Here is a 22,172-nt window from a genome sequence, read left to right as displayed (position 1 = left end):
TATTGAATAAGATAAATTATTATCTGTCATCGAATGATAGCTCAAGTGGCAAGAGCTAGAGGACATGTGGGTAGGGTGGGGGAGGTCAAAATATCAATCCATAAAGGGTGCAATATATCTTTCTGATGTACCAAAAAGATAAACTATTATCTTAATTCATTTATCAACTAATTAAATTAAAAAATATAATTTCTTACAAACTGCATATTAACTAATTAAATGCTTATTAAACAATAAATAATATAAATTTTTATATGCATCACTAAAAATATTTTTCATAATTAAAAATTTTCTATACCATTGTTCCCATAAAAATTCAATTGCAAACATTGCTTTCAAGGTGAAAACATGCATAAAAGTAAGAGATAAACATCATTTTGCACAAAACACAAACTAAGTTATTCAACTCTAATTATATATTTCCCTCCTTTTACTTATTATAGAGAGTGTACTATTATGAAAACATATGATCACGAAATGAATTGAAAATTAATTTTAGTAAGCAACATGAAATATTTTTTAATATACTAAAAAATTAGTTTACAATAAATATTTTATTAAACTTTATCAATGTAATTACATTTCATATATTTATCTTATTTTTAATTATCTACTACACAATACATTTACTATATTATTACATATACGAAGATAAATTTAATATATAACTTTAAAAAAAACCCGTGCAACGCACGGGTTTAATTTCTAGTCCTTAAGTAAAATAAACCTCACAAACCCAAATCCTTTAAGTTGAATAAACCTTACAGGGCACACTTTTTTCTTTTTTGATAGACAAATTTAGTTGTTAGAAATGTTAGTAAATTATTCCCTCCTCCGGGGTCGAACCCGAGACCCTTCACCTCACCCAACCCTTATGTCCCTAGTTCTTACCACATGAGCTATCATTCAGGGCAAACTAATTATAGGCTTAATTATAGTTTTAATCTCCTAGTCTAATGTGTTGGGGTGATTTTAATTCCCACAGTTATTTCCGCTTAAAAAATGAGCTGAATTTGTCAATGGAGATGTAGATTTAATGATTTATGATAGTGCTCCTTCATTTTATTTTTATTCTTGTAGAACCCAGGGTGTAGCATAAAAAAAGTGTTTATCTTCCATTTGTCAAAAAAAAAAGTGTTTTTTCCGCTTAATTTAAGTCCACTTACATTTCAAGGTGACCCCCTAATGTGGACCACTTTTAAAGTGGTCTAATTTTAGACCACTTTTTTTAACCGGCTATAACAGGTCAACACATCTTTTTTTAAAGAAATTTAATATATGAAAAGTTTTTAATGAAATTTTTTCTTAAAAAAAATAATGTGTTGACCTGCTATACCCGGTCAAAGTAGGTGGTGTAAAATTACACCACCTAAAAATGGTGCATATTAGGTTCTCCCCAAAAATTAAGGGGTTTTGTTTTTTTTTTAAATCAAAATTAAGGGGTTTTGTTGATTGGGCAATAACATTGACAAACTTCCAAACAAAAATAGCATAGACAAAATTGTAACCACCTTGTCAATTATTCCATCACAAATCAGTTCCCATTGTTAAAGGGTTTGAAAGCGCAAAGGATATCAGTTCCAGTTCCATTCCTACAATACACAATGTTGTCATGGTTGAGATTAAAGAGGTTTCCCTTTCTTTCAAACCCCAATTTTTTTCTTCACTCTCACTTTCATTCTGTTACTCATTCCTTTCACAATGTTGATGATGCTGTCTCCTTCTTCAACCGCATGCTCCAAATGCGGATTACCCCACCCATCATCGAATTCAACAAGGTTTTAACTTCACTCGTGAAGACCAAGCATTACACCACCGCTATATCGCTTTCTCGCCAAATGGAGATCACTGGAATTACGCCCAGCCTTGTCACTCTCAACATCCTCATCAATTGCCACTGCTACCTAGGTCAAACCACTTCCGCATTTTCTGTATTGGCCAACATTCTCAAGAGGGGTTTTCAGCCAACTACCATCACCTTCACTACTCTTATCAAAGGTCTCTGTCTTCGCGGCAATGTTCACAGAGCTCTGCAATTTCATGATGTCGTGCTGGCCCAGGGGTTTCGGTTGAATCAAGTCAGTTACGGGACCTTGATCAATGGGCTATGTAAAATGGGTGAAACAAGTGCTGCTTTGGAGTTTCTGAGACAGATTGAAGGGCAATTGATTATTCCTAATGTGGTAATGTACACCACAATCATTGATAGCTTGGGCAAAGATAAACGTGTAAGTGATGCTTTTGATTTATATTCGGAAATGGTTGCCAAGGGAATATCTCCTAATGTTTTCACTTACAGTGCTTTAATATATGGCTTTTGCATTGTTGGTCAATTGAAACAAGCAATTCGTTTGTTACATGAAATGACAACAGAAAACATAGACCCAGATGTTTTTACGTATAATATATTGGTCGATGCTTTAGGTAAGGAAGGGAAGGTGAGAGAAGCTAAGAACATGTTAGCTGTGATGATGAAGCAGGGTGTGAAACCTAATGTTGTTACTTATAATTCTTTGATGGATGGGTATTGCTTAGTTAATGAAGTGAACAAAGCCCAAGCTGTATTCAACACCATGACCCAAATGGGAGTGTTTCCTGATGTTCTGAGCTACAGTATCATGATTAACGGATTATGTAAGATGAAAATGGTGAATGAAGCCTTGAATCTCTTGAAACAAATGCATAGCGAAAAGATAATTCCTAATACAATAACCTACAACTCTCTTATTGATGGTTTGTGCAAATTAGGGAGAATCTCTGATGCTTGGGAACTTGTTGATGAGATGCATGCTAGAGGTACACCACCTGATGTAATCACTTACAATTCTTTCTTGGATGCTTTATGCAAAAGCCACCATGTTGATAAGGGAATTGCTTTAATCAAGAAAATTATAGACAAGGGTATTCAGCCAGATATGTGCACATACAATATACTTCTGGATGGACTATGCAAATGTGGTAGAATTAAGGATGCACAAGAGGTTTTTCAGGATCTTTTTAAAAAAGGCTATAATTTGAATAACTGGACATATAATACTATGATCAATGGACTTTGTAAAGAGGGCTTGTTTGATGAAGCATTGACATTGATGTCGAAAATGGAAGACAATGGTTGCATCCATGATCCAATAACTTTTGAAACAATTATTTCTGCTCTTTTTGAAAAAGGTGAAAATGATAAGGCAGAGAAGCTTCTTCGTGAAATGATTGCTAGAGATCTATTGTGAAGGTAAAATTAGGTAAGAGGCTTTCTAATTACATGTTAAGTTACTTTTAATATTGATGAGGGCCATCTATTTCTTATTCTTCTAATAGTTACACATAAAAAAGAAGATGAACTAAGCTTTTATTAAATTCAACCAACGAGAACAAGTACTGATATTTTCTTAAAGCTTATCTGTGCTCTTTTTTTAAAAAAAAAAAACACTAGAAGGCAAAACAACTTTTCATCAAATGGTTGCTATAGGCTTACTGAAAGGATAAAAGAAGATGAAACATCTCAGTGCAATATCAAATTACATTAATGTTACGGTTGAATTTCTCGGATTGGTTTGTAATTTTTTCATTTATTGATGTTTTACCTTAAAGCTGTTCTGCTGATATTTTGGCTGTCTCATGTTTTTTAAATTAATTGTCATTGTTGTTGGTTGAATTGTGAGACTTAACATGGCTGTCATCCTTCTCCCCTTGGTAGATTCAATATGCTTTGTTAACTCTTATGAGGATCTTTCCCTTTCTTGCTCGGTAGTAACTTTGGTTTTGAATTCTTGATTGGTGTCATATATGATGATATATTGTCTCTTTTTCCATGAAACAAGCCCAACAATAACTGAATAGATTGTTTCAATTAATTTTATTCCCAGCTTTAATGATTCATTCTGAAGTTTCCATTCTACAATCAAAACAGATTCACTTGCTAAAGTTCCCTCTTTTTTCCTTTCCTCTTCAAGTTTCTTTTTTTATTCACGAAAATCACAGCCTTAATAGCAATATATTAAGATAGCCATCTAACTTCTTACACATTGAGTCATATTATGTTATTCAGGTTATGTATTCCTAGCAAAAGAAATTATTCTAAATAAACTGTGGTATAAATGCTAATGCTTTTTTTTATATCACTTTATATTTTTCTTAACTAAATAGTGTTCGAATCAATTTCTGCAAGATCGGCTAACACTTTCAATTTGCTCCCACTAATTAATGTTTTCATAGTTGCATCCTTCTCATTGTAAACTTTTGAAATTTCACTTGATGAAATCAGTAAGTTATTAAATCAATGGAAAGTTCTTTCGAGACAGCTTTTCCGTTTAAGCTTAGATCTGTTTTCTTTATACTTCTTTTACACAATCTGATATAGCGATTACTATGCTATATCTGAATAAAATGACGGGAAATCCGTCATTATTCAAACCTAGTTGGGAGATTTGGTGTCTGTTACTTGCAACCATTGTCTTTTAAGTTATGGTGTTTCTCTAGTTCCAATTTTAGATTTCTAGATTACAAGATCTTTCATCATTAATTTTTAATTTATTTTCTGCTATTTTATGGCTCTAGGTGTGTTTAAACTTCAAAAAGTAAAAGGTGAAGCAACTTCATTTCCCCCTTGAAATTACATTTGAATTTTCAAGCAATGGAGTAAGGGTCATCATTTGGGTAGTTTAAGCTGATTGTTACCAGCCGGAAGAAAAGGCACTCATCTGGTACTTTTCTTTCACTTTTTTGCATCTGTTTCTTTTTTTTTTCTTTTCCTTTTTTGTAATTTCCCCTTGGAACATGACCTTTGTTCTCTAAATTATCATATCATTACTATATTAATTTCAACTCCTAATTTCCTATGATTTTTCTTCATGTGGAATCTTCTACAACTACATGGCAAGGCATGAAATTTTTCTATGAATTCTTTGTCAGATTCCTAGGTTATTTTTTAAAAATTAGAAAGGGCCAATTTACTCATGTTTCTACCATATTTTTCATTATCCTTCTTATAATGTATTCTCAAGAGCTGCGGTTGAGTGTTGACTCATGCTTACTGATAACACATGTGGTATCTTCACTGGTGTTAGGAAAAATTCGGATATATTTCATTACACAGCTTTAGTACGAGCGTAGCTGTTGATTGTTTGTTTAGATTGAGTTTTTTATTAATCTTATCTCATTGAAATAGAGATAAGGTTTAGATATAGTTTCTCTATTTTAGATTAGTATCTAGTTTCTTTATTTTAGATTAGTATCTATTAAGATAGAGGGTTAGATAGATTTGTTTTTTATCTCTTTATTATGTCTATAAATTGTACAATTATGTTGATGAAATAGTAAGAGAAATATTTTCAGATTCAAGTGTAGCATTAGAGAAGAAGTGGTAGAATTAGAGAAAGGAAGTTAGGGAGCTTCTGTTACATTGTTACTCTCTTTAATCTTTTTTTCTTTCTTGTATATCAATTTCTCTCTTTAACTAGTGTTATAAAAATAGCAATTGTAGCTGTTATGACCTGACCACTAATCATACTAATTCAGTGGATGGTTCAAGTTTCAGATTTGTGAGGGTACAATAAGGGAAAGTGTTTTAGAGAAAATGAGAGATATATGAATATATTTAAAGGGTAAAGTACAAAAGTATCTCTGATTTAGCAGAGTTTTGATACCTATAGGAGACTTAAGAAGAGAGTTAACTGATCTGTTCTAATAGATAACAGAATCTTGCAACCTGATTCCATGAGATGAAACTATACATGGCATTGGATATGCACTAATATCAAGAAGACAGCATTTTTCTGGAGTTGTTTATGCATTAAAGAAACTCAGAAGCATAAACATTGAAAGACTATTTGAATATTGTACTAAATCGTAACATAAGAAATTATGTTAATATTACTAATTAACCTGCATTGTAGGTATTGTTGTTTGTGTAGATATTTATCGTTCTTGTTTTACTGAACCTATTGAAGTTTTTCTCTAATTTCCTTGATATTTGCTTGAACTGCTTTACTCTTCGCTTCTTAATTGCCAGGAACAGTCTAAGCAATGCGATTAATGTGATTGACACTCTCATAGGTATTAGATATTAAACCAATACAGAGGAACCTTACCTGATTGATTGTGTAAAAAATAATAAAAGCAAAATATTCAAATGATCTTGCTTCTCATGCAGCTGATGTAAACTATGCTGTGAAGTAGGCTGAAGTTGAAATAACACCAAACCCTGTTGTGCTTGCTGCTAGTTTACTACTGGTACTCTCTTTTTTCTTTATGGTTATTTTATCATGGTGGTTTCCCAATTCCCATCTTTCCTTCATGTAGGAGCCAGGTTAGTAGTCTAGTTTGGTGAAGGAAATTGTTGTCTATGTTTGATGTGGTAGTTAAAGTTATTTTTGAAAGTAATTGCAGATACACTCACTTATATTTCGGCCAAATAATATTTATTCAGTCTTTTAAAAATCTTTCATGTTTCGAGAGCCAGTATCTCCCTAAGAACCAATTTCCACAAACATTGGTGTTCAAGAGCCAGTCACTCCCTAAACCCTAACAACAATAAACTGCTCCTAATAGAAATAAACTGACTATTAACTGATAAAATTACTTAATAACTGATAGGTACCAGAGAAATGAGATTAAGGACAAGAACTGGAAATTGTATTAATGCACTGAATCCCCTGATATGAACCAGTAGTAGTGCTTGAAGGAAATACAAGAAAAGGAAATACAAGGATATGAGCAAATTCGAGAGTGCTCTATCTCTCCCAAAACCAGTCTAATTTCTGCCTACCTCTCTCTCTCCTCCTAACCAACATATATTCTATTTCCTATGGTCCCCCCTCACCCACATGGGTGCTGCCACCTCATTAGGCTGTTATCTAGGGATCCTAGCTTCTAGAATGTTGGTCACCAGGTGCAGCTGGCACTTGCTTGGGCCTTCTCTCATAAACCCTGCCAAATCTGGGCCTAGTGTTTGGGTTTGCAACATCTCTCCCCCCTTGAAGAATCACCTTGTCCCCAAGGTGATGGTTAGGGAATTGTTCCAGGAGTTCAGTAAGATCTTCCCATGAGTTCTCAAATGCTGGAAGGTTCTTCCATTTCACTAGAACCTCAGTGTTCCCCTGCTCCCTTTCTCTGACCTCCAGAACAGTTTCTGGTTCTACCTTAAGTTCCCAATCCTCTGTCAAGAAAACTGGTAGAGGTTGGCAAGGGGTCCCTTCATTGATTGCCTTTTTGAGCAAGGAAATGTGGAAAACTGGATGGACTAGGTTCCCTTCTGGTAATTGGAGCTTGTAAGCAGCAGGATTGATCTTTTCAATAACTGGAAATGGTCCATAGAACCTGGGGCTCAGCTTCTGATTCTGTCTTTTTGCAAGGCTCTTGAGCTTGTAAGGTTGTATCTTGAGGTACACCATATCACCCACTTCAAATTGTACATCCCTCCTATGCTTGTTGGCTTGTAGTTTCATCCTGTTTTGAGCCCTTTCCAGATTTTCTTTCAGTTCCTTAAGGATCAAGTTTCTCTCAGCAGTCATTCTTTCAACCTCATCTATTGATGTTAGGGAATCAGTCCCCTTAATTATAACAGGGGCCTCTCTCCCATAGAGAGCTTTGAATGGAGTAGTCTTGATGGCAGAGTGATAATTGGTGTTGTACCAATATTCTGCCCAACACAACCACTTAGGCCATTGTTTTGGTTTAGTTCCTGTCACACACCTTAGGTATGTCTCCACACATCTATTAACAACCTCAGTCTGCCCATCTGTTTGAGGGTGATATGCAGAACTGAACTTCAGCTTAGTTCCTGCCAACTTGAATAATTCTGTCCAAAATGCACTCAAGAAAACTCTGTCCCTATCAGAAACTATGGAGGTTGGAAATCCATGTAGTCTCACTATTTCCTTGATAAATAGACCTGCAATTTCCTGAGCATTATAAGGATGTGAAAGAGCAAGGAAATGTGCATACTTGGTAAATCTGTCTACCACTACCAGAATTGTGTCTTTTCCCATTGCCTTGGGTAATCCACCAATAAAATCCATAGATATATCAGTCCATACTTGTGAGGGAATTGGTAAAGGTTGTAAGAAACCAGCTGGACTCAAAGCCTCATATTTGTTTCTTTGGCAGGTCTCACATTTCTGAACATAATTCTGAATGTCCAATTTCATTCCTTCCCAGAAGAAGAGGCCTGATATCCTCTTGTAGGTCCTAAAAATTCCTGCATGCCCACCTTGGTTTGAGTCATGAAACTCCTTCAAGATAGTGAGGATTTTCCCAGATCCTTTGGGAATGACTATTCTCCCTTTGTAAAGCAATCTTCCTCTCCTCAACTGGTAGCCAGCAGCAGCATTTCCTTGAGTAATTAATTCTTGCATGATCAGTTTATATTTCTCATCTGCCATAATTTCAGCTTCTAGATCTTCCCATTCTGCACAGTGAACTGATGAAATAGTAGAAAATTGCAGCTTCCTAGACAAGGCATCTGCAGCTTTATTCTCAATTCCTGGCTTATATTTAATCTCGAAATCATATCCCATAAGCTTAGATACCCACTTCTGCTGCTCTTCTCCCATCAACCTTTGATCAGCCAAGAACCTCAAACTTTTCTGATCTGTGTGGATAATGAATTTGTGGCCTAATAAGTAGTGTCTCCATTTCAGTACAACAATCACCACTGCCATTAGTTCTCTTTCATATACAGATTTGGCTTGTGCTCTCTCTGATAGGGTTTTACTCATATAAGCTACTGGTTTTCCTTCCTGCATGAGCACAGCTCTTAACCCTTTCCCTGATGCATCAGTCTCTAAGACAAAGGTTTTCTCAAAATTTGGGACTGCTAGGACAGGGACAGTGGTCATCACTACCTTCAGTCTCTCAAAAGCTTCAGCTGCTTCTTTACTCCAGCTGAAATTGTTCTTTTTCAGTAGATGATTGAGGGGTTGGGCCAGTTTACTATAGTTTTTGACAAACTTCCTATAGTAACCTGTCAACCCAAGGAACCCTCTTAGTCCTCTCACTTCTTTTGGAACAGGCCAATTCAACATATCCTTGATCTTGTTAGGATCAGCTGCTACCCCTTCCTTTGAAATAACATGTCCCAAGTAGACCAGCTCATGTTGCCCAAAAGAGCATTTCTTCTGATTTGCCACAAGATGATTCTCACTCAAGGCTTGCAACACCTTCCTCAAATGGTCCCTATGTTTTTCCTCATTCTCACTGTAAATTAGTATATCATCAAAAAATACAAGTGCAAATTTCCTAAGATAGGGCCTTAGAACATGGTTCATGAGAGCTTGAAAAGTTGAAGGTGCATTGGATAGTCCAAAGGGAAGCACCAAGTACTCATAGTGACCCTCATGGGTCCTAAAAGCTGTCTTAGGTATATCTTCCTCCTTCATTCTGATTTGGTGATACCCTGACTTCAAATCAAGCTTGGAAAAAAACACTGCAGCTCCTATCTCATCCCGTAATTCATCAATTATTGGTATGGGGAATTTGTCTGGGATTGTGAGCTTGTTGAGAGCTCTATAATCCACACAGAATCTCCACCCCCCATCTTTCTTCTTTACAAATATAGCTGGGCTGCTAAAAGGACTTGTGCTTGGTCTAATGATCCCAGCCTTGAGCATATCTCTCACTAACTTTTCAATCTCATTCTTCTGATAGAAGGGGTATCTGTAGGGTCGAATGTTGGGAATAGGGGCTCCTTGTTGTAATCTGATAGCATGATCAGTGGTTCTTTGAGGAGGCAAACCCTTGGGCTCTTGGAAGACTTCTGGGAATTCTGCCAGTATTCCTTCCATTTCTTCTGAAATTTCAGTTGTGACTCTGGTTTCCTCAATGAGATTCTCATAAGAAAGATAGTAATCTTCCCTTTCACTTCTTACTGTTCTTTTAATGGCCTTCCAACCAGCAGCAACCTTGCACCATGAAGGTTCCCCTTGAAGAGACATTTTCTGACCATTGACTTCCCACTGAATTGTGAGCCTCTGGAAATTGGCCCTGATGTTGCCCAAACTGGCAAGCCAATCCATTCCCAGAACCACTTCAGTTCCTCCTAACCCAAGGATGAAAAAGTGTTGGATAATTGGAATACCCTGAACTTCAAGTTTCAGGTTCTTACAAACCCCAGAGTTCCTTTCCTTGGCCCCATTCCCTACCTCCACTATGTATTTAGAAGTTGCAATTACAGGAAGGTTCAGTTCCCTCACCAAGTCTTGTGAGATGAAATTACTAGTGGCACCACAATCAATTAACATCAGCACTTCTCTACTCCCAATCTGCCCCTTAACCTTGAAAGACCTATTGGATGTTAGCCCTTCTTTACTGTTATGAGACAATTGCAAAACCTTCCCTTCCAAAATAAACTCCCCATCCTCTGCCTCTTCAAAGACCTCTTCTTCCTCATCTTCCTCTTCACCCTCTACCAGAATTAATTGGTAGTTTCTTATTGCACAAATGTGCTCTTTTCCCCACTTCTCCCCACACTTAAAACACAACCCCTTCCTACTTCTTTCTTGCAGTTGTGACTGAGAAAGCCTCTGTCCTCCATTCCACCTCCTCTCAGGAAGTTTCCCTTCATTACCTCCTGTTCCCCCTTTTGTCATCTGGTTCTTTCCTTCATTTTCTGGGATTCCAGTACCACTCTTAGTGTGGTTAGTCATTGTTGTGCTAGGAAATCTCCCTTTGCTGTCTCCATTGTTGGGGAAAAATCTTACTCCCGCACCCCCTTTATCCTTCCAACCTCGTTTGTCATCTTCTCTTGCCTTCCCTCCTCTCATGGCAAAGTTCTTCTCTTCTAATAGCAGAGCTCTATCCATCAACTCTGCAAGGTCATCCATTGGGTATAGTTTCATTTCAGCCTTAATTTCTTCATGTAACCCATTCAGAAAAACCCCCTTTAACACCTCCCTGTCGGCGTTCCTCATGGGTGCAGCTAGAAGTTCAAACGCTTCTCTGTATTCCATGACACTTCCTCGCTGTTTGGCGTTAAGCAAAGGTCCAAATGGGTTCTGGACCAGATCCGGTTGGAAACGACGGATCAGAGCTTGCTTGAACGGTTCCCAGGCGCGTTCAGGGGCTTGCTCTTCCCACCATTGGAACCAGCTGAGGGCTCGGTTCTCCATGGCAATCATCACCATTTCTATCTCCTCTCCCTCGTCGACTCGACTGAGTCGGAAAAATCGCTCCACCTTCGTTATCCACCCATACGCGTCATTACCGTTGAACATCGGTATGTCGACTCTTCTTCCGGTGATCGCCCTCAGATGATGGCGGTGTTGATAGTGCTCTCGGTGTTCGCGACCGAGTGTCGGGTCTCGTGACCCGGTTCGCGACCCGGAATGTACTCCAGCGTCGCTTCGCATCATAGAGAGTGAGCTCGCATCTCTCGACGTTCGCCGATGGCGTGGGGTCTGGGAACGGCCTCGAGTGCAACGCCTGTCGCGACCCATACAGATTCGCTGGAGCTCCTCGAACTGTTCCTGTGCCAGCTCCTTCATTTCAGTGATCGAACGCTCCAAATGATCTACTCGTGTTTCCATGGCGCCGCGGGTGAGCACCATACACAGCTCCCTTTGGATCGGGAGCTCTGATACCAATGATAGGTACCAGAGAAATGAGATTAAGGACAAGAACTGGAAATTGTATTAATGCACTGAATCCCCTGATATGAACCAGTAGTAGTGCTTGAAGGAAATACAAGAAAAGGAAATACAAGGATATGAGCAAATTCGAGAGTGCTCTATCTCTCCCAAAACCAGTCTAATTTCTGCCTACCTCTCTCTCTTCCTAACCAACATATATTCTATTTCCTATGGTCCCCCCCCTCACCAACATGGGTGCTGCCACCTCATTAGGCGGTTATCTAGGGATCCTAGCTTCTAGAATGTTGGTCACCCGGTGCAGCTGGCACTTGCTTGGGCCTTCTCTCATAAACCCTGCCAAATTTGGGCCTAGTGTTTGGGTTTGCAACAATAACTGCTCTAACTACCCTTGTTCCAGAATCTGGTGGGTCTCTCCCTATCATTACCCCTCCCTAAACGATTCACCTTGTCCACAAGGTGGGAAGTAGGAAATGCTCCTTGAATGTAGGTTGGCTGCTCCAAATGTTCTGCAATTTTAACCAGCACCTCCTGGATCCCATTGTTTGAAGTTTGCCGAACCACTTAACGCAGTCCTTTTCATTCCGGTCTTCCTCTCTTTCTACAAGATCATCCCATTCCTCTGTCTTGGCTGCCCTTCTTTATTCAGTGGCCGACGTCTCTTCATTGTCTTCGATTGTCGATGGATCTTCCGATGCTTTCCTCACTGGGGTCCTAGACAAACCCCATCACCTCTTCTTACAACCTCTGCTTCAAGATTGGGTCTTTGCATCTCAAAGGTTAAGCATTTCTCCGCCTCTACTGTGGACTCTGTCATCTCTGCTTTTGATTCTACTCGATGGCCTTCTCTTGTATTCTCCAAGACTTCATTTTTCTTTGGGCTTTCTTCCTCTCCAGAATCATCAACATATACTGGTATGTCAGGATCCATTTCTGGTTGGAATCTCTTCAGTAAAGCCTTCACAAAATCCCACCATTTTACATTCTGGTTGCTTCTTTTCCAGAAATACCACCAGAAGAAAGCATCCCGTCAAAACCATCTCAGCCTCCGAGAACTTCTCTTCACAGTGCTGCTCCACTTTGATCAACCACCAGTAAGCCTCTTTACCATCAAAGGTTGGAATTGTCTTACCTTCCCTCTTGTTACTTGCTGTCTCATTCTCCATTTCTTCACGATTCAATTGCACCACAGCACCAGGATGGTACTCTGATACCAAATTGATAGGAATAAAATTATATTATAGAATAGTTATACAAACACTGGTGTCGAGAGCCCGTCTCTCCCTAAGAACCAATTTCCCCAAATTCTGAATGATCACCCAACTGATTGGAACTCCCTATTTATAACTTCCTAACAGCAACAAACTGCTCCAAACAACAATAAACTGCTCCTAATAGAAATAAACTGACTAATAACTGATAAAATTACTTAATAACTGCTATAACTACCCTTGTTCCAGAATCTTGCCCGTTCGCATCGGTGGTGTGCGAGTAGTGTTAGAAATGGCCGGGATACTCAACTGTTCTTCCTGATGATTGTAGACTGCATCTTTTACCATACCTTGGTTGTTCCAATGAGAAACAGAGAAAATGTTGCTGGTGGGGATTATTTGGTAATGCAGTGGTCTGGTCTATTTGGATAAATAGTCACTCTATTGTGTTTAGGGAAGGAAATGTAGATGTGGATAGAGTAGGATGTAGGGTTTTCATTGTTCATTCCTTGAGTGGATTTTGAACTTAGCTCAGTGCTTGAAAGTATTGTAACCTGTTTGCCCCCAAGTTGTGCAGCTAGTGTTGTTCGCTATTTTGATTAAGTTGCTCAGTGCATTGTAACTTTTTAGAGTTTTATTAATCAGTAATGGTAATTGTTATGAAATTCCAAAAAACGAAATGTAAGAATGCAAATGTCACCATCCGATTTTTTCAATTGAAATTCTTGGATTTCGACTCACCATGTTACGTACTGTTTAGCATTGCTGTATTTTTCTGGTTTTCACTTTCAGTATTTTAATTTACATATTATCCTCAATTTTATACATTGGATTTGGCTTTAAAGCGAGAAGATTCTACTCTAATAAAACTCATCTGCCTTTATTTTGCAGCATGCAGTTTTAGCATCAGAACTCAGGCTCTTAACTTGTCATGGCACAAAATTCACTAGAGATATATTGAAATTCAAATGAATTGAGTTAGAAAGGAGCAAGCATAGTAGTCCAATTTGTCATGGCACCTCTCTTTTCAATTTATAAAACCAAAAAAAAACAACTTAAGAAAATACTAAAAGTTACTAAAATTGTGGTAGTTATCAGTTATCACCATTGATTAAAAACTGGCTCGGTCATTGGTCCTGTGTAACCGGTCCCAATTAAACACGTCTAGCATATTTATTTACAGTGGCGGGATCACTAACCGATTTCATTGAGTCAAAGTTCAATACTTCAGTCGTGAACCGGTAATTAGTAAGTACATATATACTTTTTTTTAAATAAGTACATATTTTTCATATTATATAATTTTTTCAAATTAAGTCAAATTAAGTTTTAAATTGACATAGAGTTATCAAAATGTATATTTCATAAGATAAAAAATGAATAAAAGGATAAAAATAATATTCTAATGATATTTATTTGAATAATATATATATATATATAATTTGAATTAAATATATATATATATATATCTAATTTGAATTAAAAATATGCTTCCTTGAAATTTTTAAATTTTTTCAGAATTTTATTTAAGATGAGCAGTTCTAGCCGGTTTAATAACATTGACTATAACTCATTTTGATCGGTTCTAACCAACTCTAATATCCACCTGTTTTTTTCTTTAAATGAATTAATCACTTAGATTACTTCTCGATTCAATCATTAGGACCGACACCTAAAGCTAAAACAATTGTTATCAACCACTTGCAAGATTTCTATTAAATATATAGTTAGTTTTGACACATTAGATTTTTTTTTTTTTTTGTATTTCTAACCATTTTTGTTGGTAACATGTAGCATTGAAAAAAATGTTATATATTTGAACTATTTTTTTTGCTTTGTCATCAATACTATACTAGTGAATTGCCAAATGCCAAGTGTTGATTATAGATGGCACCAACGGAGACCTCAAATGACAAGATAAGATTCATAACCATACCATTCATTGAGTGAGTTTCTGGTTTTGGTAAAGTCCAATTGGACATTCTCATCAAAATAAAATATTTCCAGAACTCTATCTCCTTTCCTTTCAGCAAGAAATAACTAGACACTAGATGAGTTGTAAAATAAACTCCCTAAACCCACCAATTCCATGCAGATTTTACACCAAGAAACCAAAGATTACTAAAATCAAAACCATCATCTTATGTTCCAGTGATAAGCAACAAAAAACCATTACCACCAGCACTGCCATTGAAACCCCAACAACTGAGGCTTATAGTGTCAGTTTCAAGACAAAGAGAGCTTGCAAGCTTGGAATTTCATGGTACCCTGACTTTGAATATGATGCAGAAGGAGGAATGGGAACTGGGCCTGGTGCAAAGGTAACAGAAAATCAAGCTAACAATAATGACCTTCTTGTTTCATTTGATCTTGAAACTCTGTATATTCCACCACTGACAAGTTCTACAACCAAGTTTCTTGGATTACCACTGCCTCCACTTTTAAAGATTGATATAGTTCCACAAGCACTCCAAGGAAGTGTTAACCAGGAATCTGGCAAGGTAAGCCATAAAGCTCTGGTAATTGTAGTTGTTCTTCTTCAATTCAATCTCAACCAAGGTTGTCAAGGTAAGCCATAAAGCTCTCAATCAGAAGGGTTGTACAACTTTTCAGTGAGCCTAATACTTGTTCTAACTTGCCAATTGCCATAGATATCCTTTTTAATTTAGTTCCATATATAACCAAGCAATTGATGATGTCATTGCTATATTTTCTTATACTAGGTTGATCTTGAGTTCAAGGCCAAGTTCTTGTTTTCTATTGGGAGTCTCTATAAGGCTCCGCCACTGTTGGTGAAGACAGTTTTGACATCTGAAGAATCAAAAGGGACAGTGAAGAGTGGAAGAGGCAAGAGATTGGATGAAGCTGGGAACTGCACACTGGTTGGTGTTGCAACAGTTGATCCTATTGATGATTTCCTTTTGAATTCCTTCCTTAGCCTTCCAACTGAGTGCATTGCCATCCTAAATGCTGAAATCTCCATTGCTTCCTCTTCTTCTTAAGATCTCCTCACAAAATTTGGATATAGTTTAAAACCAATTTATAGTCATGGTATGCACATTGGAAATTCAATTCGAGGTTCAATGAAGACAACAGTTAAAACTAGACTAGTTTAGCTGTTTGAGCCAAGTGACCTGTCATATGTAAGCTTTTTGTATAGCATTTTGTAGTCATGCTAGAACCTCTTCATTATAGTCACTATATCCAAATCAGAAATTCAGCGAAATGGTGCAATTGTATAGCACTGCCCATAGCAATTCTACTTTGTGTTGCTTATACAAAAAACACAGTAATCTTTTCTCCATTAATCATAAAATAAGTTCTTAATTCTGTTTTTAGAAATATAATACATTTTTTATCAGGTGCAGTTAAAAAAAATCAATTTTCGTGGTGGTATAATTAAGAGGGAAGCCCGTACATCAAAGCCAACGCTATGCACGAGGAGTCCGATCACTTGGTCTATAGTACGCATCTAATACCCCAGTTTTTTATGCAAGAGGCTGTTTGACCTCAAGCACACATTTTGCAGTTCCGTCAAGACTTCTCTTTCAGCCATTGCCAAACGTAAAAGAAGTAAAAAAATAATAATTTTCGACTACTGTATAACAATGTAATAGACCTCTAACAATCACTTCACAAATACAGACATGGTGTGTAAAGGGAGAACACTTAATTTAGCTCTTGTGGTGCTCATAAGAGTTGTAGAATTTTGTCTAGCTCTCCAATAAGATAAGAATCACCTCAATATCATTATTTTTGTCATAAAATAAAACCAAAATAGTGAAATTCATTTAAATTTAATTCCTTAACATGAAATTTATAAATGGAGATCAGGGCTCACTAAAATAAGCTTAAGTAACTCTAGAAATCATCTCACACCTTTGATTTATGTTACCTTATTTTGATTTCCTTTTTACTCTTGTATTAATTGTGTTTATTCTTTATATTTGGATGGAAAATATGAGGGCAAGGACTAAAAGCAAAACCGGTAATTTTGGGAGATGTTAAACAAAAAAAACATTTTCAATGGATGAAAAACAAAAATGATGTATTTTGCAGGGATGAAAAACTTATTTAAGCCTTTTTTAAATAAAATTGAAATTAAAACTAAAAATGAATGGGACAAAATTGAGTGCTGTGAGTGGTGTTTCTAGTTCCAATTGTAGATTGCAGAATCTTTCATCCGTCAATTTTTATTTCTTTTCCGCATTTTTCTGGCTGTGTTTCATTGGTCAATCAAATGAAGAAAAGTTACGGCTCTATAGGTGTGTTTAAACTTCATTTTTATGGCTCTAGGATCTTTCAGCCAATGTAGTATGCAACAGAACTCATTGGTCAACTTCTAACAGAAATGCAAGTCGTGCAGAAGAATTTCCTCACCCTACATTATAGAAATTGCAATCCATTATCCATTATTAATATGAGGACTTCTAACTACAACAAAACACCAATACATGTCCCAATCATCCATTAGCTAGTTAAACCATTTATTTTTCTCCCCTCTGTCTTATACACTACTCAATCCAATAATTACCCTTCTACAACCTCCAATTGTCATCAGATGACACTCACTGAGGCAAAAACTAGCCTTGCTAGTACCAAAGATGATTTGTTGGGTTTGGAACCTTGACCAAGGTGGAAAATGATTCAGCTACTTGTCACTTGTAATGCTATTTGGTGTAACTGGAAACATTAACACCTTTGTATGATTTACTCAAATGCAAGCCTTTGAGTGCCAACCAGTGAAGCATATTGGCCCTTCTTAGCCAATAGCTCAAAGTGGGTGCCTTGTTCTGCAATCCTCCCATCAGAATAAAGTGCAATTTGATAGGCATTTTGAACTGTGCTTAATCGATGAGCTATCACTAATGTTGTCCTCCCCTTCATCAAATGGTTGAGAGCATCCTGTACCAAGCGCTCACTTACAGTATCCAAGGCACTCGTGGCCTGCGGCAGCAGAGAACATATAAAGCAATTACTCAGGTTGCTGTCAACTTAAAGAAAAGCAGAAAAGGTTTTTCATGGCTGCATCAAGTTCTGCCTTCTACTTAAGGCAACCTCTTTGTTAGGACAAAATGAAAAATGGAGAGCATCTAGAAATGCTAAGAATCAAAAAAAAATATCACCTCATCGAGTATGAGAATAGGAGCATTCTTTAGGAGAGCTCGGGCAATAGCAATTCTCTGCAATTTTGATAGAGCCAAGAACCTCTAAATGTATCTGTTCCTGAACATGCATGCCATGTAAAGAAATAACGATATATGTAAGACTTAAATATGTTTTTGGTACCTGAATTATTCCGAATTATTGGTTTCAGTCCCTCATTTTTTTATTTGACCTAAATCCTATTGAGTAAACAATAAATAAAAAGAGGGACTAAAATCATCTGATTTGTCTTATGTGTTGAAGTTGCTAATATTTTCCTTTTGGTCATTACTGCACATTAATTGGAACTTTTTCTATGACTATGGTTTATTTTGGTAGTGAACATTTCAAGAGACTGTTTTCTTGTGATCGTTTAAAATTGACATTCATAAAATAATGAATAAAAGAAATATAAGAAATGTGGATTATCCAAAAGGCTCAGATTTCATTTCTCTTGTTTAGTTATGATTATGATCATTTATAGTCCCTCATTGGAATTGCACTATAAAGATGATCAGTATTATAACTTTTGAATTATTTACTTGTGCTCTTTTTTAAAGAAAAAAAAAAGCGATAAGGCAAAGCAACTTTTCATCAAATGGTTGCTCGAGGCTTGCTGAAAGGAAAAAAGAAGATAAACAACTTTAGTGCCATATAAAATTACTATTTCTGTCACTGTTGAACTTTTATGGTTGGCTTGCATATTTTGTATCTGCTGGGTCAGAGTAATTAAGCTTTATAATGGCCTCACTGCTTCTTATGTTTTGGATGTCTTATGTTTTTTAATTAATTTTGTACTTGACATGGTTGCCATCCTTCACCCCAGGGTAGTTTCAATATTATCTGTTGACTCTTATAATGTTCTTTCCATTTTTTGTTTATAGGGTTAGTGTCTTGATAGTTGCTTTAGTTTGGAGTTCTTGGTTTGTTTCATATGAGATGGTATATTGTCTCTTTTTCAATGAAACAAGCCCAGCAAAAATTAAATAGATTGTTACAATTGATTTTATTTCTAGCATTGCTGATCCATTCTGTGATTTTATAACCAATAATAATCCCCATAATCTGGTTTTTGATCGAGCTCAATGGCGTAGGGTGACCCATAAAGCGACCTTACATGGTGGGTTAAGACTTTTGTTGTTGTATTGCTGATCCATTCTGAAGTTAAAAGGTTTTTATTTCTACTTACAAACAGATCCAGTTACTAAAATGCCTTCTTTATTACATACTAAAGATTTTTCTGTAACACCTGATATTTCTCTTAACAAAACTTAGTGTTTAAATCAATTTCTTTAGATCAGCTAAAACTTTTGATTGTCTCAACCAGTTGATGTTTTCATTGCTGCATGCTCCTGAGTTGTAAATTTTGGAAATTTCACTTGATGAAATATTTTTAAAATTATAAAATCAAAAGACTATTCTTCTGACAGTTTTCTGTTTAAACTTAGATGAATTTTCTAAATACAACATGACATAGAGTCTACTACTACTATCCCTATAAAAACATGATGAAAAAACCATTATTATCAAATCTAGTTTAGAGTTTTGGTGTCAACAACAGGGAACCACTGTCTTTTAAATTATGCTATTCTCTAGTTCTAATTGCAGATTACACGATCTTTCATCAGTATTTTTAATTTCTTCTCTGCATTTTTATGGCTCTTGTTGTGTTTAGAAAGGATGAAAGGTAAAACACTTCTTTTCGCCTTTGAGGTTACATTTGAATATGAAAGGAATGGTGGTGACAAGGAGAGTATATAAACAATTGGTTAGTTAAAGCTGGTTGTTACTTGTTACCACCTGGAAGAGATGGCACTGATCTGGAATTTTTCTCAGTTTTTTGCATTTGAAATATTTTTTGTTGCAATTGTCCACTGTAACTAGAGCTTTGTTCTTTAAAATGCCCCATCATTATTATAATAATTTTAGTTCTTAGTTCCTACCATTCTGCTTCCTCTTGAATATGCTATAACTACGTGGTAAAGTGTAAAATGTTTCAATGACTTCTTTGGTTCAGATTAAGCGTTTAGGTACAGGACTATTGACAAAATTGTATATTAAGTTGGAGTTACTTTATTTTTCATAGAAGCTCAGGAGGTTCTTATCTTTTATTTGGTTGAATTTTCAAATTGATATAGCAATATTATTATATTAGAAAGAGCGAATTTATCTTTAAATTGCTATAGCAATTTTCAAATTGCTGCTATAGTCATTTTTTAATTCAAGATATGTGTTGCTATGAAATGTATTTATTTTCAGATATAATGTGAACATCACTGCATTTTCATTTTTTCTCACTTTCATCATTGATTTTCCCCAACAATATAGTGATTGATGGAATGTGTCGAGCTGGGAAACTGAATGATGCATGAGAGCTCGTCTTCTAGCTAAATGGTTACAAATTAATGTTTATAATTATACTTATATACCATGGTCAATCTAAAAGGGCTATTAGATGATACTGAAAACCTAGACTTGTGAATGTGGATGACAATTGCCGCTGCCTTATAAATGCACTTATCATGTCTTTGTCCAAGGATTTCTGATATATGCTACGCATGAGATGGTTAAAGATTTGAATAAGGAAGTGCTGTGTACAAAACCTTCTTTAAAGCTCACTGCCCCGGAGGTTTTAGGTAAGCTTACTTCTTTTTCTTTTTTCCCCATCCCCACTGCCAATGGCCCAGTTGCTTGAGAGAGAACTGATCATTTGACTGTTGAATGAAGGAAATCGCTCCTGGTGATGATATCATCTGCATAGATCAACCTATAAATAAATAATCCAGACTTAGAAAGCACCAAAAGTGAAGTATGTTTCATACTCACTTTTCATAGCTGCAACCCATTGGGGATGAGCAAGAGTCTGTTTCACAGTAGCAGGTTCTATTTGAGCATTTAAGAGTGTGGGGTGAAGTATGGATTTAACAATTCCATACTTGGACATAGTTTGCATTGGATGATTATTTAAAACAAGAACCAGGTGAGTCGAAGGGGCATAGTCCCAATATTTAGTAGGCATAGAAGCATGAGCAAGCAAAGATAAATACAATTCTACAATATGTCTATGCTTGTGTTCACATTTTGATGATGAGAATAAGGACAAATTAGTGATATGCCAAAATTCTTGAGAAACTCTCCCCCTCCCCCGATCTGTTTGTAAGGATTTAATTTTAGTGTTTAATTGCAGCTCAAAGGAAGATTTAATCTCTTCCCCTTAAATGTGAGTCATCGCCACATTACCATATTCCCTCTACCGATGCTATCCATACTTGTAGCGCCGTTCGCTTTACCATGTCAACGAAACACGTCATCTGACCTCACCGTTAGGAAGACTTTCGACACAAGGAGCTCCTATCATGGCTACGCCACCCATTGACTTTGTTACCATGTCAAACAACCAATTATCCCAAAAGCTTAAGCTTTTACTTTGGGATAATTGGTTATTTAACATGGTATCAGAGCCTCTATGACTAAGTGGTCTAGAGTTCCATCCATGCCGCCCCCAATTTTTCTAATAAAAAGGAATTTCAGCACATGATAGGTGGGGTTGTGCATTGTCATTGCTTCAAGCCTAACGGGCTCTTGCGTGAAAGGGCGTGTTAGAATATAATATAAAACCATTCAGGTAGACCTTACCAATAACTTAAACTTTTGAGATAATTAATTACTTGACAAAGGCAGGAAGAGCTTGGGACTTCGATTTTAAAAAATAAATTCATGTATATCATCCACAAAGGTGATATAATACAAATAGCCAATATATTTTAGGGAAGGTCCCCGCAAGTAACTATAAACCAACTCTAAAGGAGATGAATACACAGTAGTAGAGGGTGAGAAGGAAGACGATGAGCTTTAACTAGTACACAAGTCTTACAACACTCAACTTCAATTTTATTTGATATAGGTATTTTACAGAAATGTAGAGCCCTTTTAAGTACATCAAGATTTGGATGTCCTAATCTAGAATGCCATACATTGGCAGTACAATTAGATGAATTTGATATGTAGTAAAAATAGAAGGTCTTGGACTGGTGTGGCTTAGCCTCAAGTCAGAGAACTTGTAAAGGCCATCCGATCCCACTTTGCCTTGGAGCAAGACTCCATTGGTGTCATGAGATTTTACAAGGCACAAATGAGGATGAAGCGCAAACAAGACCCTATTATCCTTTTCAAACTTACTAACAATAACAAGATTCTTAATAATTGAGGGAACATAGAGTAGGTTTTTAAGACGAGA

General features: G+C 36.5%; 2 protein-coding genes and 1 long non-coding RNA gene across 10 annotated transcripts; 2 read left to right on the top strand and 1 right to left on the bottom strand.

The window, feature by feature from the left end:
• Positions 1–1,522: 1,522 nt before the first annotated feature.
• Positions 1,523–14,164, top strand: LOC130722139 (pentatricopeptide repeat-containing protein At1g12300, mitochondrial-like). 8 transcript variants are annotated; one of them, XR_009013789.1, is made up of 5 exons: positions 1,523–3,239; positions 4,555–4,700; positions 6,014–6,051; positions 6,149–6,228; positions 13,682–14,162. XR_009013789.1 is itself a non-coding variant. In XM_057572779.1 (2 exons), the coding sequence occupies exon 1, from the start codon at positions 1,605–1,607 to the stop codon at positions 3,225–3,227; it is 1,623 nt and encodes a 540-aa protein (XP_057428762.1). In that variant the 5' UTR covers positions 1,523–1,604; the 3' UTR covers positions 3,228–3,239; positions 4,555–4,838. The 8 variants fall into 8 exon arrangements, 1 of the variants encoding a protein (XP_057428762.1); XR_009013786.1 differs by having other exon boundaries at positions 6,008–6,051; XR_009013787.1 differs by lacking the exon at positions 13,682–14,162 and adding an exon at positions 13,040–13,653 and having other exon boundaries at positions 6,008–6,051.
• Positions 14,165–14,548: 384 nt separating this feature from the next.
• On the top strand, positions 14,549–16,117 carry LOC130722140 (uncharacterized). The gene is made up of 2 exons (XM_057572780.1): positions 14,549–15,291; positions 15,514–16,117. Exons 1-2 carry the CDS (start codon positions 14,842–14,844, stop codon positions 15,790–15,792), a joined length of 729 nt encoding a protein of 242 aa, XP_057428763.1. The 5' UTR covers positions 14,549–14,841; the 3' UTR covers positions 15,793–16,117.
• Positions 16,118–17,185: 1,068 nt separating this feature from the next.
• LOC130723926 (uncharacterized) lies at positions 17,186–18,033 on the bottom strand. Its single transcript, XR_009014393.1, has 2 exons — positions 17,917–18,033; positions 17,186–17,737 (listed from the first exon to the last, which is right to left on the bottom strand). It is a non-coding gene; the product is annotated as an uncharacterized LOC130723926 (long non-coding RNA).
• Positions 18,034–22,172: the final 4,139 nt, after the last annotated feature.

The sequence above is a fragment of the Lotus japonicus genome, chromosome 6 (genome assembly GCF_012489685.1).
Source record: "Lotus japonicus ecotype B-129 chromosome 6, LjGifu_v1.2".
Classification (NCBI taxonomy): domain Eukaryota; kingdom Viridiplantae; phylum Streptophyta; class Magnoliopsida; order Fabales; family Fabaceae; genus Lotus; species Lotus japonicus.
The sequence above is the reverse complement of the archived record's forward strand: the minus strand, read 5'-3'. Positions and strand labels throughout refer to the sequence as shown.